General features: G+C 37.5%; 1 protein-coding gene across 3 annotated transcripts; it reads left to right on the forward strand.

Annotated features, from left to right (window-relative positions):
• Window positions 1-126: 126 nt before the first annotated feature.
• Window positions 127-15,675, forward strand: sanbr (SANT and BTB domain regulator of CSR). Of its 3 annotated transcripts, none has more exons than XM_051647187.1 (21): window positions 127-1,098; window positions 2,298-2,449; window positions 2,604-2,793; window positions 3,113-3,206; window positions 6,443-6,690; window positions 6,933-6,991; window positions 7,362-7,522; window positions 7,717-7,803; window positions 8,474-8,584; window positions 8,767-8,890; window positions 9,023-9,175; window positions 9,267-9,400; window positions 9,516-9,615; window positions 11,072-11,104; window positions 11,189-11,288; window positions 11,429-11,517; window positions 12,082-12,110; window positions 12,300-12,373; window positions 12,785-12,873; window positions 13,171-13,256; window positions 13,571-15,675. In XM_051647187.1, the coding sequence occupies exons 1-21, from the start codon at window positions 1,047-1,049 to the stop codon at window positions 13,605-13,607; spliced, it is 2,202 nt and encodes a 733-aa protein (XP_051503147.1). In that variant the 5' UTR covers window positions 127-1,046; the 3' UTR covers window positions 13,608-15,675. The 3 variants fall into 3 exon arrangements, with proteins under 3 accessions (XP_051503147.1, XP_051503148.1, XP_051503149.1); XM_051647188.1 differs by having other exon boundaries at window positions 127-883; XM_051647189.1 differs by having other exon boundaries at window positions 130-1,098; window positions 2,540-2,793; window positions 13,571-15,674.
• Window positions 15,676-17,567: the final 1,892 nt, after the last annotated feature.

Raw genomic sequence — 17,567 nt, forward strand, 5'->3', positions numbered from 1 at the left:
GTCTCTCTAGCAAGTCATTCCACTGTCCGCCATTTTTGGAACGCTCCTGGAGGCTATTTCCAGTCATGCCAGTGCAGCTCCAGTCTACATGAATGGAGAATGACCAAAATCTCAAAAACGGTATGTCAAGGTTACGTTTAAACGACATATTTAAAATCAGCATTAAAAACTGACAACACAGGAATAATAAATTGTGCTTGTTTGCCTCATGTTACGCGAAAAAACGCGATTTTCCCGTGTTTATAGCTAATGCGCATGCGCATTCTCGAGATGATTGACAGTCGATGTCATCACCTAAAAGGTAATTGGCTCTTTTACCTGTAAGGCGGGATTTCATTTCTACATCCGTTGACCGTTGGGCACTCAGAGCTCCTTGGTTGGGGCGTTCCAATTTCTCCCATTCATTTTAATAGAAGTGGCACGTCTCTGCTAAATCCTCTCTGGCGAAACTCATCAATCACCTGGAATGGTGCTTTTGTCGCTAGGCAACGTGGACGCCGTCGCGCACCTGCTGCATTGCGGCACCGGAAATACACGACACAACAGAACGAGAGAAAGCAGGGAAATGTGGATATAATCCTCTGTCTTGCGTAGACCTTGAACAGTTTTATAAGCTCTTTTTTAGGCTTTGGTCATGGCTGATTGAGTGGTTAGGCCGACCGTCAAATCTCGACAGACAGACAGCAGAGGTTTAAAGCGTGGGAGGAGGTGTTCCGGCACGGAGACTGCAGCGCATCATCATCATGGCACAGGCGCTTGGAACAGTGTGTGTGCATGCGGCATTACTCTCTCTTCCATCTCTGGCATTTTAACAAGAGCTGCTTCTGCAAGAGAGGAAACAAGGATTTGGACAGTCATGCTCAAAGTTGCAAATATCAAGCTTGTAAAGTCTGACCAGTTCCTTTATTATTATTATTATTATTATTATTCGTATATGCTATGTGAATGTGAACTTTACTCGCATCCCGGACAAACGTCGTGAATCAGAGCATCTCCGTTGATGTTATTTAAACCACCCAAGCCGCTAGCAGCACCGCTCAGCTGGTATGAAAGAAGAGCATCACTACCAGAGAAAACAACGCGTAAATCTGAAAGAGGGTAAACTGGCGATGTGATTATGTGCGTTAGCTTAGCCTTCTGATAGGGGATGCAACACAAAAATGTGGGGATGCAGCGTTGACAAGATCTGTCATTTATTTACTAATGCAGGCTAAGCATCTTTTCAGCTCCACATACTGTAGGCTACAGAACAAACTAAACTGTTAACGTTGTATTTTCTATATAAATGGAATAAGCTTTTAATCAACATCAAAAGAAAAACGTCATTTCCCCAAAGTGCCCCATGTTCCTTTAAAAATTGGTTGGCTTATTTTAGACTATTTTTGTGAGGGTTTTAAATGAAAAATGAATAAAAAAATTAAATACTAACACTTTACAAAAGGTTCTATTTGTTTACATTAGTAAATGCATTAGGTATCATGACATTTTTTATTATTTATATATATATATATATATATAAATCATTAACTAATGTTAACAAAATGTAATGTAAAAAATGTACTAGTATATGTTGAAAATAAAATGAACCAACATTAATAAGTGCGGTAACACTTTACAATAATGTTGTATTAGTTAACATGAACTAACAATAAACAGTACTTTTACAGCACTTATCAGTCTGGATTAATGTTAATTATTCATTTTTTTAAATTAAAAATGGTGTACAGTAACATTAGTTAATGCAGTATGAACTAACATTGAACAATTGTATTTAAATTAATCAAGAATAACCAAATTTAATAAATACTTAAAATAATATTAATGTTATTACTAATGTATATTAATGTTAATTGTTTGTTTATGTTACCTAATGCATTAACTAATGTTGACAAATGGAACCTTAGTGTTACCATAAGTGATATAAAAGTGTTGTTCATTGTTAGTTCATGTTAACTAATGTAGTTAACTATTGTTAACAAATACAGGCTTATTAACTTGGCTTGAGAAAGCCATTATGCTTTAATTCTACTAAATTGGTGTAGGGTTTTTTCAAAATCCTTAAACCAAGGCCAACATTTTTAACACTAACTCCTCCTAGAGTTTCTTAGTGTGCTACTTCTTTTCTAACTAACCGAACTTGTGGTTTTCACACAGCGGACAATCAAATATCAGAAAAATTCCATAGATTTACATTAACAGCATATTCAAACAGGCCAACATAATGCTCTATCTATCTATTTATCTATCTATCTATCTGTCTATCTTTTGCTTATAGTGATTTTCACTCTGCTTTGCAGAAATGAATCGTCTTTGCTCTGTTAATAATAACTTCCCATATGATAACAACCTTCTTGTGCTGGATATGGTCCTGAGCTCACTTTGGGCAACGCCTCAGCCAATTAATTGGGAGAATGTTGCCAAGTTGGTGCCTGGGTTCACACCTAAAGAGGTAAAAGACTCAAAAGACCCAATTAATGTGGCTTAGAATTAACTAATTAGGCTATACATGTGCTATTAACTATAACTTTATTTGTGTTAGATGGTGTGGCTTGGTACCAAGCTGTATCCACTGCAGACAAGCTTTGCCTCTTTCATGTTTGCAGTGTGCACAAAGGTTTGAAGAGCTGAAGACTACAGGCAGTTTGCCTCACGTCGATGACCAGTGTAACCCACTGACCAGAGCGGCAGGCTCTCCATCTGAACCCTTTCCCTCTTACATAAAATCCAAACTACTGGACATTACTGGAGAGACAGGGGAGCCACAGTCCAATCAGGGCACTCTCCCAGTGTCAGGTGAGTCAATAGGAGGGATTTGGACACAACAACCAACTCCCTTATTTAGTGCTGTAATCTAAAACTCTTCCGTATACAATTTTGTTATTCTTGATTGAATGACTTGATTTTATAGACATGTTTTATAGATAAAACTCCTGTTATTTCACACTCACAGATAAACAGGATCAGATTGTATTAACAAATAGGATGATTAAGAATTAACAGTGATCTACTATGGAACATTTTAGTAGAGAAATGTAGCATTTCACATGATTTTATTCCAAGTTACTGAAGTGCTCCTGGGCCCGTTGATATATATTCAGTGCTTTATCAACAGGCCTCACTGTTATCACTAATGGTCAAGGAGGCTGTGCAGAAAGTGAGAGGACAGATCCTGCAGAGAATGTTGAGGGGACAGAAGAGGGTAAAAGGTGAGGCTTATTCATATTGTCAACACCAGGGACGTGCACAGTGGGGGTGGCTACAGTGGCCCGAGCCACTGCTTTTTCCCACAAGGGCTGAGGTGCCCCTCTGGGTGAAATAAATGAATTTACATCTATTAATTTATCAGACACTTTTAAAGTGACTTACACATTTGAAATGTTTTATATGTCATTGTTTTGTGGCTTTTAAGTATATGTAAAATGTCGCTGTCTATATTGTACTGTGTTACAATGGTTATGTTTGTTAATCGGGTCAACTAAAGCCTTTATCAGCCAAATAACAATGGACATGGCATCTATGTGCACTTGCTTAGTTAATTCAGGATGGACTTCAAATACATTTAGTCATTAATCTTACAGTTCATACAAAATCCTTAAGTTTAAACATTGGCCACCTACATTTACTCTGTTTACTAATTTAATCCATGATTTGTATTGCACATAGATACAGTAAATAATAGTTGCATTATATTCATTCTGTTTAGCCAGAGGGGAACTGCCCTCCCCCTCACCCCCTTGCTCACTGGGGGAAAAAACAGTTTATATATATACACCAATCATCCACAACATTAAAACCACCTGCCTCAGCCAGGTCTCCTAAGCAAACAAATTGGCCCGGTTGCTAGGGAGGGTAGAGTCACATGGGGTAAACTCCTCGTGGTCGCTATAATGTGGTTCGTTCTCGGTGGGGCGTGTGGTGAGTTGAGCATGGCTGCCGCGGTGGATGGCGTGAAGCCTCCACATGCGCTATGTCTCCGTGGCAACGCACTCAACAAGCCACATGATAAGATGCGTGGGTTGACGGTCTCAGATGTGGAGGCAACTGGGATTCGTCCTCCGCCACCCGGACTGAGGCAAATCACTACGCGAACACGAGGACTTAAAAGCACATTGGGAACTGGGCATTCCAAATTGGGAGAAAAAGGGGAAAAAATCCCCCCCCCCCCAAAAAAAATAAAATAAAACCACCTGCCTAATATTGTGTAGGTCCCCCTTGTGCAACCAAAATAGCGCCAACCCGCATCTCAGAATAGCATTCTGAGAAGATATTCTTCTCACCACAATTGTACAGAGCGGTTATCAGAGTTATTGTAGACTTTGTCAGTTCAAACCAGTCTGGCCATTCTCTGTTGACCTCTCTCGTCAACAAGGCATTTCCATCTACAGAACTGCCGGTCACTGGATGTTTTTTGTTTTTGGCACCATTCTGAGTAAATTCTAGAGACTGCTGTGTGTGAATATCCCAGGAGATCAGCAGTTACAGAAATACTCAAACCAGCCCGTCTGGCACCAACAATTATGACATGGTCCAAATCACTGAGATCACATTTTTTCTCCATTCTAATGGTTGATGTGAACATTAACTGAAGCTCCTGACCCGTATCTGCATGATTTTATGCACTGCACTGCTGCCACATGATTGGCTGATTAGACAATCGCATGGATGATTGTTGGTGCCAGATGGGCTGGTTTGAGTATTTCTGTAACTGTTGATCTCCTGGGATTTTCACAACAACAGTCTCTAGAATTTATTCAGAATGGTGCCAAAAACAAAAGACATCCAGTGAGCGGCAGTTCTGTGGACGGAAATGCCTTGTTGATGAGAGAGGTCAACAGAGAATGGCCAGACTGGTTCGAACTGACAAAGTCTACAGTAACAATTGTGGTGAGAAGAATAGCATCTCAGAATGCTATTCTGAGATGCGGGTTGGAGCTGTTTTGATGGTACAAGGGGGATCTACACAATATTAGGCAGGTGGTTTTAATGTTGTGGCTGATCGGTGTGTGTGTGTGTATATATATATATATATATTTCCACATCACAGGAGTCAAACCAACTTATACTCTTGTAATAAGTATCGAAATCGAACATTATGTGCTTATGCTCTTTCCTTTTTATCCTTTTCTGTTATATTGACCAACCAGAAGAAAGCTAATCATTTCTTTCTCATTTAGATGGGCAACAGTTAAGTGGTATGCATTAAAGAACAAAATGAAGTGAATTGTAAATCTTTTGTCTTTTTCAACAACTGAATAAATATAAGTTCAAAGTGGCATGTACATGCAGCATCATTACAACATAAAGGTTATTGGAGCGGTCACATATAAAAGCTCCAGAAAAATGTTTCAGTTGCATAAGCAGCAGCAAGCAGTGTCCTGCTGTGAAGCGCCTTTTCTCATTGTGTGTGCAAAGACGCAGTAATCATTACAAGCACGGGAAAAATGAGTGAGGTAAAACACTTACAGTACAATTACAATTACAGTAAAGTATTATTTAAACAGAATCTGCCTATAAAAAACATTACTCTATATAAAACAGTATTACACAGTCAGTTGTCATACTGCTATGTTGTTTGGAACTGCACCCAAGACTTTCACCCACTGTTGCACTTGTGTATATGGTCGAGTGAAATAAAGGGATTTGATATGAGAGAAAATTCAGTAAGCATAATGTATTTGGTATATGGTATGTTGTTGTAAATTAGTAGAGAAAATACAGTAAGCATAATGTATTTGGTATACTGTTTGTTGTTGTAAATTAGGATTACGGTACCATATGATTTTTTTCACAGTAATGTACTAGCATCTGTGCTGCCAGAAATTTACTGCAAATTAACAGGTACATTTTTACAGTGTATCACTTCACCTAAAATAAGTTTGACATCCCTGATTTATTCGCCTGAACAACTGAACATGTATATAATTCAAACCTATATTTAAAGTGACAGTCACACCAAAGCGTTTGAGTTCTTCCATATTATTTGCTGTCCAGTAGCTATAGTACGGTTTTGTTGTTGTTGTTGTTTTTATTTTTTGGTGGAAGGGAAGAGGCTTTTTGTCTTGGTTCGGACCACTGCACCTTAAAATGTCTGTGCACATCCCTGGTCAACACAAATAGTCCCTCTCTTGGAGGAACATGCTTGTCCCATTCTAAGATTACCTATGTATTCGTGGTCAGTAAAGCATAAGTTAATCATCTGCTGTTAATCACGGCATATGTTCTGTCAAACATTGTAAAAAGTGGTAACCTGCAGTTGTTACTTTGAAAAGCCATTTCTGCCTGATCTAACCCTTAAAATTAGTTTTGTTTGTTTAACTTAATGTTTTCAGGTTGATTCAGTGATGTTATAACATTTTCAACATGAATAAACCAGTTTATTTAGATGTTACCACATGAAACACATTTTTTTTTCAGTGTATTTGTTACTCTTCTTTGCATGCAGGCCCAACATGGTAATCCACGTGTGTGATGAGGCAAAGAACCTGAAGCAGGACTTTGTGTGTCCAAGAAACCTGCTGGTGAGAGAGATGCGATACTTTGAAGAGTATCTGTCTGTGGACCCACAGCGCTGGGACGAGGTGGACATTTCTGTCCACTGTGACATTCAGATCTTCGACTGGCTCATGAACTACGTCAGGAGTCATGACACCGAACATTCACATGGAAAACACCCTGACAAGCCCAAATTGGGTAATTGCCTTTTGGGAACTGCTTCAGATGTTCTTTGTGTGTTTACTGTTGTCATTTATTTTTCTATAATCAAAGATACCATCAGAGGTTTTGTGTAATGTCTGTCCTCTGATCTGGCTGAATGGTGTTTGTAAGCGGTGGATGGTGTTTCATGTGGTTGTAAACAGTTATGCGTTGGCTGTGAGTCTGACGTTTCGCTGTTTGTGATGTTGTCGGTTATGTTATGTGGTGTTTGGTTGCAGAGCACAGCAATGTCATCTCAATCCTGATCTCCTCCGAGTTCTTGAAGATGGAAACTTTAGTAAGTGTTGTTAGGAGTGACAGTGTTTTGAGTTATGTAGAAAGTGTGCTCTGAGCTGGGTGACCTTTAGATATTATTGCACATTAAAGGCATGGTGCATGATGGCTGTTTTGCGATGTTCGTATGTTATTCATATGAGCTCTGTGCACTGCCCAAACAAGCACTAATAAACTTCAATTTAGAAAAGAATCCAACATCTAGATAATAATTTCCCACCTTAGCAGGATGGATTTAGTTTGGGATTGTTTTGGTTGTCTGAGCAGTGTGTAGAGACAGCATGTTGGCTGATTGAGATCTCATCATAAGTTAATTATCTGTTCATTAAATGGGCTTCAGGTGTGTAATTATCATGCATTTTGTGGATTTGAAGGTTGAGGAGTGTATCCAGTATTGTCACAAACACATGTGTGCCATTATAGCAACGCCATGCAATATGAACTGCATCAACAACAAACTGGCCGGACGCATCGCTGATCTGTTCAGCCACAATGAGGCAGACGACCTCAAGGACAAAAAAGACAAATTCAAAAGGTGAGAACAAACACAGGACAAAACAGAATGATTTTTAATCATCTGGATGTTACATTAGTATACCATGTAAATATTATACATTTAAACAGAATTCTTGTCAGTTCAGTTCTATAATGTACAGATAACATAATATGAAATAAAGATCAATTACATTATATGTAATGAATTATATGTGATTTCTATCTTTTCATCAGCAAACTGTTTCAGAAGAAGATTGAGAGATTGTTTGATCCTGATTATCAGAATCACGACTCTCCTGGCAACGCATCTACTATGTACAGGTGAGAGGCTTTTGCATTGCAGTGCAAGTTGTTATACTGTAATAGCATGTTAATAGCATGATGGTTTATCTTGTAATGACATGTACTGGTCTGCTTGTTCCTGCTTGAACAAGTTTGTGTAGAAATGCTCAGCCATACCCATTATAGATGTATTAATTCACCCATATTCATTGTGTAATACTTGTTCAGTGTCTGCCTTATGCAAGAAAATACAATACATATTACCTGTAAAACACTGAAAAAAGTGTTAACCTGTACTTGTTACCTTAAAGGGATAGTTCACCCAAAAATGAAAGTTCTCTAATCATTTACTCACCTTCATGCCATCCCAGTTGTGTATGACTTTCTTTCTTCAGCAGAACATATTTGAAGAAAAATAGAAAAATATCTTAGCTCAGTAGGTCCTTAAAATGCAAGTGGATGGTGATCAGACTTTTGAAGTTCCAAAAAGAACAGACAGTCAGCATGAACGTCATCTATACGACTCCAGCGGTTAAATTAATGTCTTCTAAAGCGATTCGATTGCTTTTGGTGCAAAAAAGATACATATTTAAGTACTTTTTAACTATAATCCATTTTTGGGTGCACTATCCCTTTCGTTGCAGTTTACCTATTTTATTTATTTATTTATTTTGTGTAGTAATTTAACATTGTGGCTCTCTCTCCCTAGATGTGGACTATGCCTTAAGCTTCTAACCAAAGAAACGGAGAGAAAAATCCCTTGTGTTCCAAACAAAATCAACATAGACACCCGAGGGAACATTATATTCAGTCACACCAGGTTATATTATACACTCTTACTTTGTCTTTCAATCACATTCACACAAGTGTAATTAAACCACTCCCAAACCTTGCTAATTAAATCATGCTAAGATTTCTACATATATATTTACATGCCAGCTTGTAAAAGCATGCATCCTCCCTGCATGGCCGTTGTAATGTTGGTGTGGTGTGTCTGTGTAGACATAAGGCATGGGAGGTACATGAGTATGTAAATGGACTTTATGAAGAGTTGAAGTCCTGGGTGCTGGTCTACTGGAGGATCTGGGGCACCATCAATTTCCTCACCTGCACATGTTGCAAACGGGTACATACATTTATCTTGTAAATATAGAGAGAGGTTTTTACTTGTAATAATATGTAGATATACTGTAGAGATTGATTGATTGAAAAGATGATAAGAAAGAAAGAAAAAATGCATGTTGTATGCCCTTGGCAGGCATTCCTGTGTACAGAGTTGGGCCAGTGTAAGTACCACCCAGAGGCAGTTGTGTATCCTGGTATCGGGGCAGATCAAAAATGGCACGGCATAGGTCATTACCCCTGCTGTAACCAGAGAGTCCTACGATTCGACCCCTCCTCCATGCCCAAGGTTTGTTTTGTTGCTTTAGAAAATGTTCTCATAAACTCAGGTGGCCTTTGAACCTGTCTCACTTTTCACTGTGTGTGAATGCTTGGTGCAGGGCTGTAAAATAAGAGACCACATTGTGAGTGCGGCAGATGGTGGAGACTGCGTCGATCACAATGTAAACTCAACCCAGACCAGAATGCTGAATGACCTGCTGCTACACAGAGAGGCTGTGTGTGTGCCCGAGAGGTCAGACTTCAGTAAAATCCTTCAGTTAAAACTAATTTCTTTGCCATTTTTTATTCGTTTGGTCCACTGCCTAGTGTTTGGTCCTTTGACCGTGTTTTGTGCTGTTTTGCTGTAGCTCTGAGGACCCTTCTGCAGGCAGTGAACGCGTGTCAGGCTGTGATATAACACTTCAGCCAGGGGTGCTTACAGCTCACAATGCCAGGGAAACCACAGCTGTAAGACTATTCACACTTTTTTCTCTAATTAGCTTTGCTGTTTTTCTCTTATTCATTTATTTTTGGCTAATTTCCAAAATCCTATGATCTGTTCCCATCACTGCAGTATTTCAATTAAATTTATTTCTACTGTTTTGCACTGTGCACAATTTATATATTTATAAAAGGGAGACCAGTGCTTGTTGTTACATGGGGGATGTTGTCACAGGGGGTATATTTCAGAAACTATAAAGTTTTGAGAGTTAAAAGTCAAATTACACTAATGTGTGTTTTCACTATGAGTGGTTTTGTGGACTGGTTTCAAACACTTCAAACTCTCTAAAATTAGAATCATTGCGAATTCCTTCCTCCAAACTGAAATATAATATTTTTGATATATCTGTTTGGTAAACCAGTGAACACAAGAAAACCACACAAATATACATGCAGGTCAAGGGTAAACTGTATAATGAAGGAAGATTTTAACTAAATGGTTAAACTTTGTTCTTGGGAAGAGGGTATTTTTCATAAATCTTGGGGTGGGGCAAGTTGTCACATTTGTATTTAATTACAATATTTTTTGGCCAACCACATACATACATATATATATATATATAATTTATATATATATATATATATAAGTTTTAGGCACTTAATTTAAAATATTTTCAAAAGTAATGCCATAAATAGTTTTGATTGATCAATGAACTTCGTTGAAATTGTAGTAAACATAAAAAAAAAGCTAAATTAATATTTTGTGTGACCACCCTTGTCATCAAAACAGCACCAATTCTCCTGGGTACACCTGGACACAGTTTTTTAAGGTTCTTGGCAGATAGGATGTTTCAAGCATCTTGGAGAATTCGCCACAGTTCTTCTATGTGTTCAGGATGTCTCAGTTGCTTCTGTCTCTTCATGTTATCCCAGACTGACTTGATGTTCAGTGGGGGACTCTGTGGGGACCCATGCCATCTGCTGCAGGGCTCCCTGTTCTTCTATTCTATTCTTTTCGCAAAAGAAATGTTTGGGAATCTAAAATCTATATTGTTTTATTAACACAATAAAGCAGAAGATAAAAATAACCATCTAAAGACAAATGTTTTTGTGAAACATCTTATGTGCCTAATACTTTTGCACAGTACTGTATATATATATATATATATATATATATATATATATATATATATATATATATATATATATTAGTATTTCTGCCTTTTTTCTGTTTTATGAATTGTTTGTGTTTTATAATTGTTTTACTGTAAAAATGTATCAGAAAAGCCTATAATAGGCTGTTAAATGGTAAGTTCCATTCTGACTTCTTACCCCATTTAGTGTGACAACATGCCCAAAAAGGTCAACACACACACACTTATTTATTTATTCATACACTGTCATAATTATGTAATATATTGTGAATCTCAATTTGTTTGTCTGAGCTCTAATTAGAATACCACCTTTTTCCTTTCTGCTGCAGTTTTCACTGCTAAAAAACTGGAGTCTGCAGCTGGTAAGGAGCAAGTTCCAAAAATATTGAATTCAAAATCCTTCCCACACACCCACATTGAAATATTCCTCTTCTGTCCTTTTGTAGTGGCAGCAGTCTCTGCTGTCTGAAGATGAGGAGTACACTACAGGGTCAGAGGTCACAGAGGATGAGGTTGGGGATGAAGAAGACACTTTAAAAAAACAAGGTGAACAAAAAATGTTTACATCAGTAGGAAAAAGATGAGTTTCGACAGGCAGTACCTCAATGTGGTCAGAAGGTGGCAGTCCTGTACAATTGTAAGGATACTGATTTGGATATTAATGGTATTACGCTATTTTTATATAGCTGCAAAGAAGGCAAGAAAATCTGGCAAACCATTGAAAAGACAAGTGTCCTCACCAAATGTCCAGCGGAAAGAGAAAGCTGTAGAGAAGGTGAGTGTACAATTCATTACGATTACTTGTAATGCTTTCCTTAGCTACTTTGGATTAGGGATTTAAACAAACTCCTAAACCAAAGTATTAAACTTGTGCGCATAATTTGCCCTGTAACGTTTGTGCTACGGACATGAGTAATACCTAAAAAAAAAAAAATCGTTTTGAGAAGTGTTATTACTTTTCAAATCAATAAGACCGAAATTTTCACCTGGCGGGCCATAAAATGGGTGCTGAAAAAATCCCATAGACTTAAATTGAAGGAGGAATCAGAGCCATATCTAGGGACAAAAATATCACAGAGACATGGCTCTTTGAACTGAACCACCCAGAACACCCTAGCAACCACCTAGCAAAGCCCTAACAACCACTCAGAACACCTTAGCTACCACATAGCAACAAGTTATAAACATTGCAGAACACCTTAGCAGCTGCATAGCAACACCCTAGTGTTGTGTTGTCAAGTTTTAAATTGGAAAGGACCACTCATGTGTAAATGTATAGTTTAGTTATTTTGTTGTTGGTCACTTCTCTTTTCATTTACTCTGTCCTGTTGTTTTAAAGGCGACTTCTCAAGACTCAACCCCATTCATGTGAGTATTACTAATGACTTTCCATTTCCAGTAGAAGTGATCTGATTTGTAGATCTGTTTATGCTGTTTTGTGTGTTAGCCTTTTAGCTTACTGCAACTAACAGTCGTAATCATGACATATGGGTGAGGAGAGATTTCTAGGCCTCTGAATGATACATTTGTCTCCCTGTCTCTTTCTTTCACTCTTAGCGTCAGCGTCCAGAAGAATAAGTGGGATAGCACTCGCTCCATGAGGTACAATCAGGACGCTCAGCGGGAGGAGGGTACGAATCCTTTTTCAGATGCTTTTTAACAAAGGTCCTTACAATTACACAGTGGTAGGGCGGCCATTACAATAAAAGTGTCGTGATTTACAACACCACTTGAAAACCCTAGAAAATCTCATCAGAGAACGTGAAATCCAACCAACTGCCAGTAGTCAAGCACTGTACTGTGTTCCTCTGCCAGCTATTTAGAAGAATAATTTTATCTACACTTTTGAATTGTAGAGTATTAAAACTGTAAGAGTGGCATTAGTGAATATTTATGATGGTTTAATAAATAGTATTAAATAAATATATTAGGGACATTTTTGGCTGTACTTCTGACATAGACGGAAGACTTCAAGTAGCTTTATGGTCTTTGTAGATTTGCGATGATCTTGATGGATGTCTATATGATCGTATTCACTCTAGATCAGAGGAGAATGGAGGAGATTATAGCAAATCTTACTAAAATGCGCTTTGGTGACCAGGAGCAGATGAAGTTCAAAGACACTAAAGAGGTACAAAACAATAATTTCTAGCGTAGGTAAACCTCCTAAAGTCATTTTAATGCCTGTTTACAAGAGTGTGTTTATACTTGTTTTTGGATATGTGTGCTGTGTCTGCAGCGGGACTGAAAAGCATGTTTTCCTAAATTATGATGTGATATATTATTCTTTCTTATAGCAATATTGTGCTTATATAGGGTACGCATGAAACTTCAGTGATTGTGTTGCTATTTTATTACTGTCTTTTACAATGCTATTACAGCATTTTACTAGTATTTTGCACTGTAATATGTGTGTATGTGGTTCCAGCCTGCTGGGGGGATCTATTCTAGACTGGAGGCCCAGTTTAAGGCCTCTTCTCAGCCCAGTGGAAGACACAGCAGCTCAGAGAAAAGGTGCTCTAATAACCTCCAACACAAACAAAAGTTTTTAAAATGAGGATTCATGGTATTAATCATGAGATTTTGAGAAGAAAAAAAAGCTAAACTTGCTTGTCTGCCCCTGTCAGGCAAATTGCAATGTAAGCGCCTGTATGGAATATTTGATTATGTGAGAGGTGTGACATATTTATACAGTATACAGTAAAATGCCTGTGCGTAATAAGTTCGTTTGTTGGATAGCCTTGCATGTTTCTTTTTACTGTTTTTCTGTCTCCCTTTCTCTGTTTCTCTCAGTTCCATTTTTAACCAGCGCTTTGGTCTTTTTTTAGAGCAAAGACACGCTCGGGGCCATCGAGACCGACTTAGAGGAAAGATGGAGTTGAGTGAAGGAGTTTGTGAAAGGAGGAATAAAGAGGTTGCTGCTGTTTGACGAGGCAGAAGAAACTATCGCTCTCTTCGTCCATCCTTTGCTCGACTCCTCACCCCCCTCTCTCCTGCCAGACACAACAGGAATAACATTAGAATCTGTTACAATCCTGTGAAAAGAATAGAATGCTGGTGGAGTCGGTGATGTCATAATTGTAGCTATAGAACCTTAACAATGGACCTAATAGAAACTTCAGTTGCACTGCAAACAATGCAAGCTTTTGGCTGCTATTGAATTGGTTGCACCCACAAAAAATTCTCTGTGTATCCTCTTCCTGCATCTGTACGTGTCACGCGAGTACTGTTGGACTATATTTTGCATCTTTTGCTTTATCTCATCTCTTTCTGCCTCAGGATGCATTCCAGTCTCAGAGTATTGTAATGTCCATGCCAATGCTCCATTCTAGCCAACTCAGTTGACCAGACGAAGCTCATCTCCATGGTATTGACCCTGCACTTTAAGCCGTCTTAATGCAATGACTCAAACCTGTATAAAACACCAAGAAGGCTCTAGGGTAGAGAGTGACGCTCACCATTAAAGTCTAATACCTGTGAGGACTACGACTATGTTGCACTCCAGAGCAGTCAGAACTGTGCCATGTGGACTTATTTGATGTGGACAGATGGGGTAGAATACAGAATAAATAGTCATTTAAAATAAGTCTGTCTCTCTCTATTTTTATTTTTATTTACTGTTTTACTTGTACAACTTTAGAATTACTTAAATGTTACAACCTCATTAAAAACTGATTTTGCTGTTATTATAAAATGGGTAATTCCCTGATCTTTATTTCTGGGAAATTTATGTCTATAATTACACATTCCTCTGTAACCCAATTACTTCTCAACAATTATCAACTATTTACAAAAAAAAAAAAAAAAGAAGGTATTAGTGGTTTATCTCATGATCAGTCAGTCATATTACTAAAGAGGATTTCCAGCACAACTGTCACCATTACAACAGGAAGAGGAAATAGAATGTTCTTCTGTATGTGTGAAGGGAGGTGGGGGGACCTTTGATGAGTTGGTCTGCTTTTTTTGGTGACAGTCAGTGTTGAGCTCGGTCAGGTTGGGTTACAGTACCGGGCCACCTGCCAGCCAAGAACACACATGATCATGTGTTTACCAAATCCATCAAGCCCCCACCATTCAAGACGACAGATTTCTCTCTTGCGCTTTCCAAGAATTCTCTCTCTGTTATGCTGAAAAGTGTGTTCACAGTTCTGAGAAAGAAGACCATGCAGTAAGACTACATATCACAACAGAGGACTGGAATTAAAGGGAGAGTTTTCCCATAAATGAAAATTCTCTCATCATTTACTCACCCTCATGCCATTCCAGAACACAAATAAAGATTTATAGAAGAATATCTCAGCTCTGTTGGTCCTCACAATGCAAATGAATGGTGACCAGAACTCAGAAGGTCAAAAAAGGACATAAAGGCAGCATAAAAGTAATCCATAAGACTCCAGTGGTTAAATCCATATCTTCTGAAGTGATATGATAGGTGTGTGTGAGAAACAGATCAATATTTAAGTCATTTTTACTCTAAACTTACACTTTCACATTCAGCCAACTGCTGGTTGGGGCTGGTGAAAGGTGGAGATTTATAGTAAAAAGGGTCTAAAAATATTTATCTTTAGTAATCTCACCCACCCCACCCCCTTAGTCCCCCCATAACTATAACTCCAAGTTTTGTTTTGGGTTTTACTAGAATCGCTAGAGGGAGCTCTTTGTATCTAAACATTGAGGCCAAATTTCCTGTGCAGCTAGACCTCCATCATTGTTTGTGCTGTTGTTATGAAGTTCACCTCTTTCAAGAAGGACATTGTTATTAATAGAGACTTCTATTCGTAAGACACCCCTGTAAATAACCCAAGCTTGCACAAATAGCTTGTAATGCTTTGTTTTTCTTATACAATGCACAAATTAAATATGCCAACCCAAAATCATATAAACAAACAATAATTTACAATCCCAAAATAATAACTGTGATTTGAATCATTTGTATCTTTTGATATGAGGATATGTGTGAAGTCATTTATGATGGTGGCACACAATGGTAATGTGCTGATTTTGTACTAAATACTGTATACTCTTGAAAATAAAGCACATAGTACAGTATGAACTGCTTTCTATTCAATGACTTTGCTAAATAGAAGTCATCACTATAGAATGAAGAGCTATTCACACTATAAATATATACAGAGGGAATTACAGTTATATCCAAGAGTCATAGGTTATGAAAAGCATATAAAGCATTCTGAATTAGACAACAATCAGCACTGTCAAACTTGAGTGACAGGGGAGGAGCAGTCCTCTTAGGTGATGTCAATGTAAATGTAAGAGCAGGACCAACGGGCTTAAACCAGCCCAATCCAGAACAGAGCAGCCCCCCTCATTTCACATGTATGTGCCACAATGCACGTGCACTCCTATGCTCATTTCAGAATGACTCCTTCAGCCATTTCTTTGACCCTAAGTTAACTTCAGACCTTTGGCATGTGTTGATTAATAACATACTTGCAGAGAGACATGATTTTCTTTTCCATTTTTTCTTTATGAGTGCTACGACATTTTTTCCCATCAGATTTTGCCTTTAATGAAAAGATTCATAAACAAAAACCAGACAATTTATATGTTTCAAAGGTTAATTGTATTTCTTAAAATAACACTCATCAATGCACAACAGCTGGGACATAGTAAGGAAGCATGGCAAGCTTACTGTAACTAACATCATAGTCTGAAAGCACTTCATGAAAGCACTTTTGCTGATTGCTCATTCTTTGAAGCCGTTAAAATGTCAATATGAACTTCATTTCAGGTTCCCTACTCTGCACAAGTATGTTCTCCTTCTTTTGGACTCTTAAACAATGTTGATCCCAGAGAAATATTATATTAAATAAAAACATTATAAGTAACATCCAAATTGAGACCACATTTGATCCATTATTATTCAATTCAAAACTGGTCAACTTCAGTTGTGGCACTGGCTCACAGACAGGTAAACAGGAGATACTGAGGCACTAAGGAACACCTACAATTTAATTTACACCAACTCAGTCATTTCTGGTTCAGTTTACTTCACCAATGGAAATACATGTAATAAAGAGTAAAAAAAAAAAAAAAAAAAGAATGAATCTGGATATGATCCACACACAACAGCTGATAATCAAATTATGCCTGACCCTTTACCTTAGGGATGGGCAGATTGATCCTAATGTATTGATACTTCCCATACTGATGTTGTATCGAGAATATCGATCCTCATAAAAATATTGTTTCTAAAGTTTTTTTAAACTACAGATATTGTTATTTGCTTACCATAACACGAATATTTATTATAAGTTTCAAAGTAAATAATAATACATAAAAAGAATATTATATTAGCAAATACTTGCGCAGAATGGGAACTAAAAACTTCTTCCAGTTTATTCAAATTAAAAGTTTTTAGACGATTGATACTGTGCTGTAATTGTTGTTAATAAATGATACCCTTTCAAAAATTAACCATGGTTTTACTATAATTGTAGTAACCATTACTGTATTAACCATGGTTTCCTTTATAGTTCTTTTTTTTTGCAGAAATTGATGCAATTAATTATGGTTTTACTAGAGTAGTGTACTGTAGTATCCTTATAGTAACCATGGTTTTACTATAGTAATATTATAGTAACCATAGTATCCATGTTTAATTTTGTGGTAACTACGGTTTAACAAAATAACATGGTTAAACTATTGTCACTGTAGTAAAACCATGGTTCATTTTCATAAGGGTAAACAAAACTAATCATTTCTGTTTAGGCCTGAAATGTAATAATAATAATAATGATGACTTAAATTATGACTAAAAATCATTTTTAAAATTACATATTTTAATGGTTCCCCCTTACTCAAACT

This window comes from Myxocyprinus asiaticus, chromosome 20 (genome assembly GCF_019703515.2).
Source record: "Myxocyprinus asiaticus isolate MX2 ecotype Aquarium Trade chromosome 20, UBuf_Myxa_2, whole genome shotgun sequence".
In the NCBI taxonomy this organism is placed as follows: domain Eukaryota; kingdom Metazoa; phylum Chordata; class Actinopteri; order Cypriniformes; family Catostomidae; genus Myxocyprinus; species Myxocyprinus asiaticus.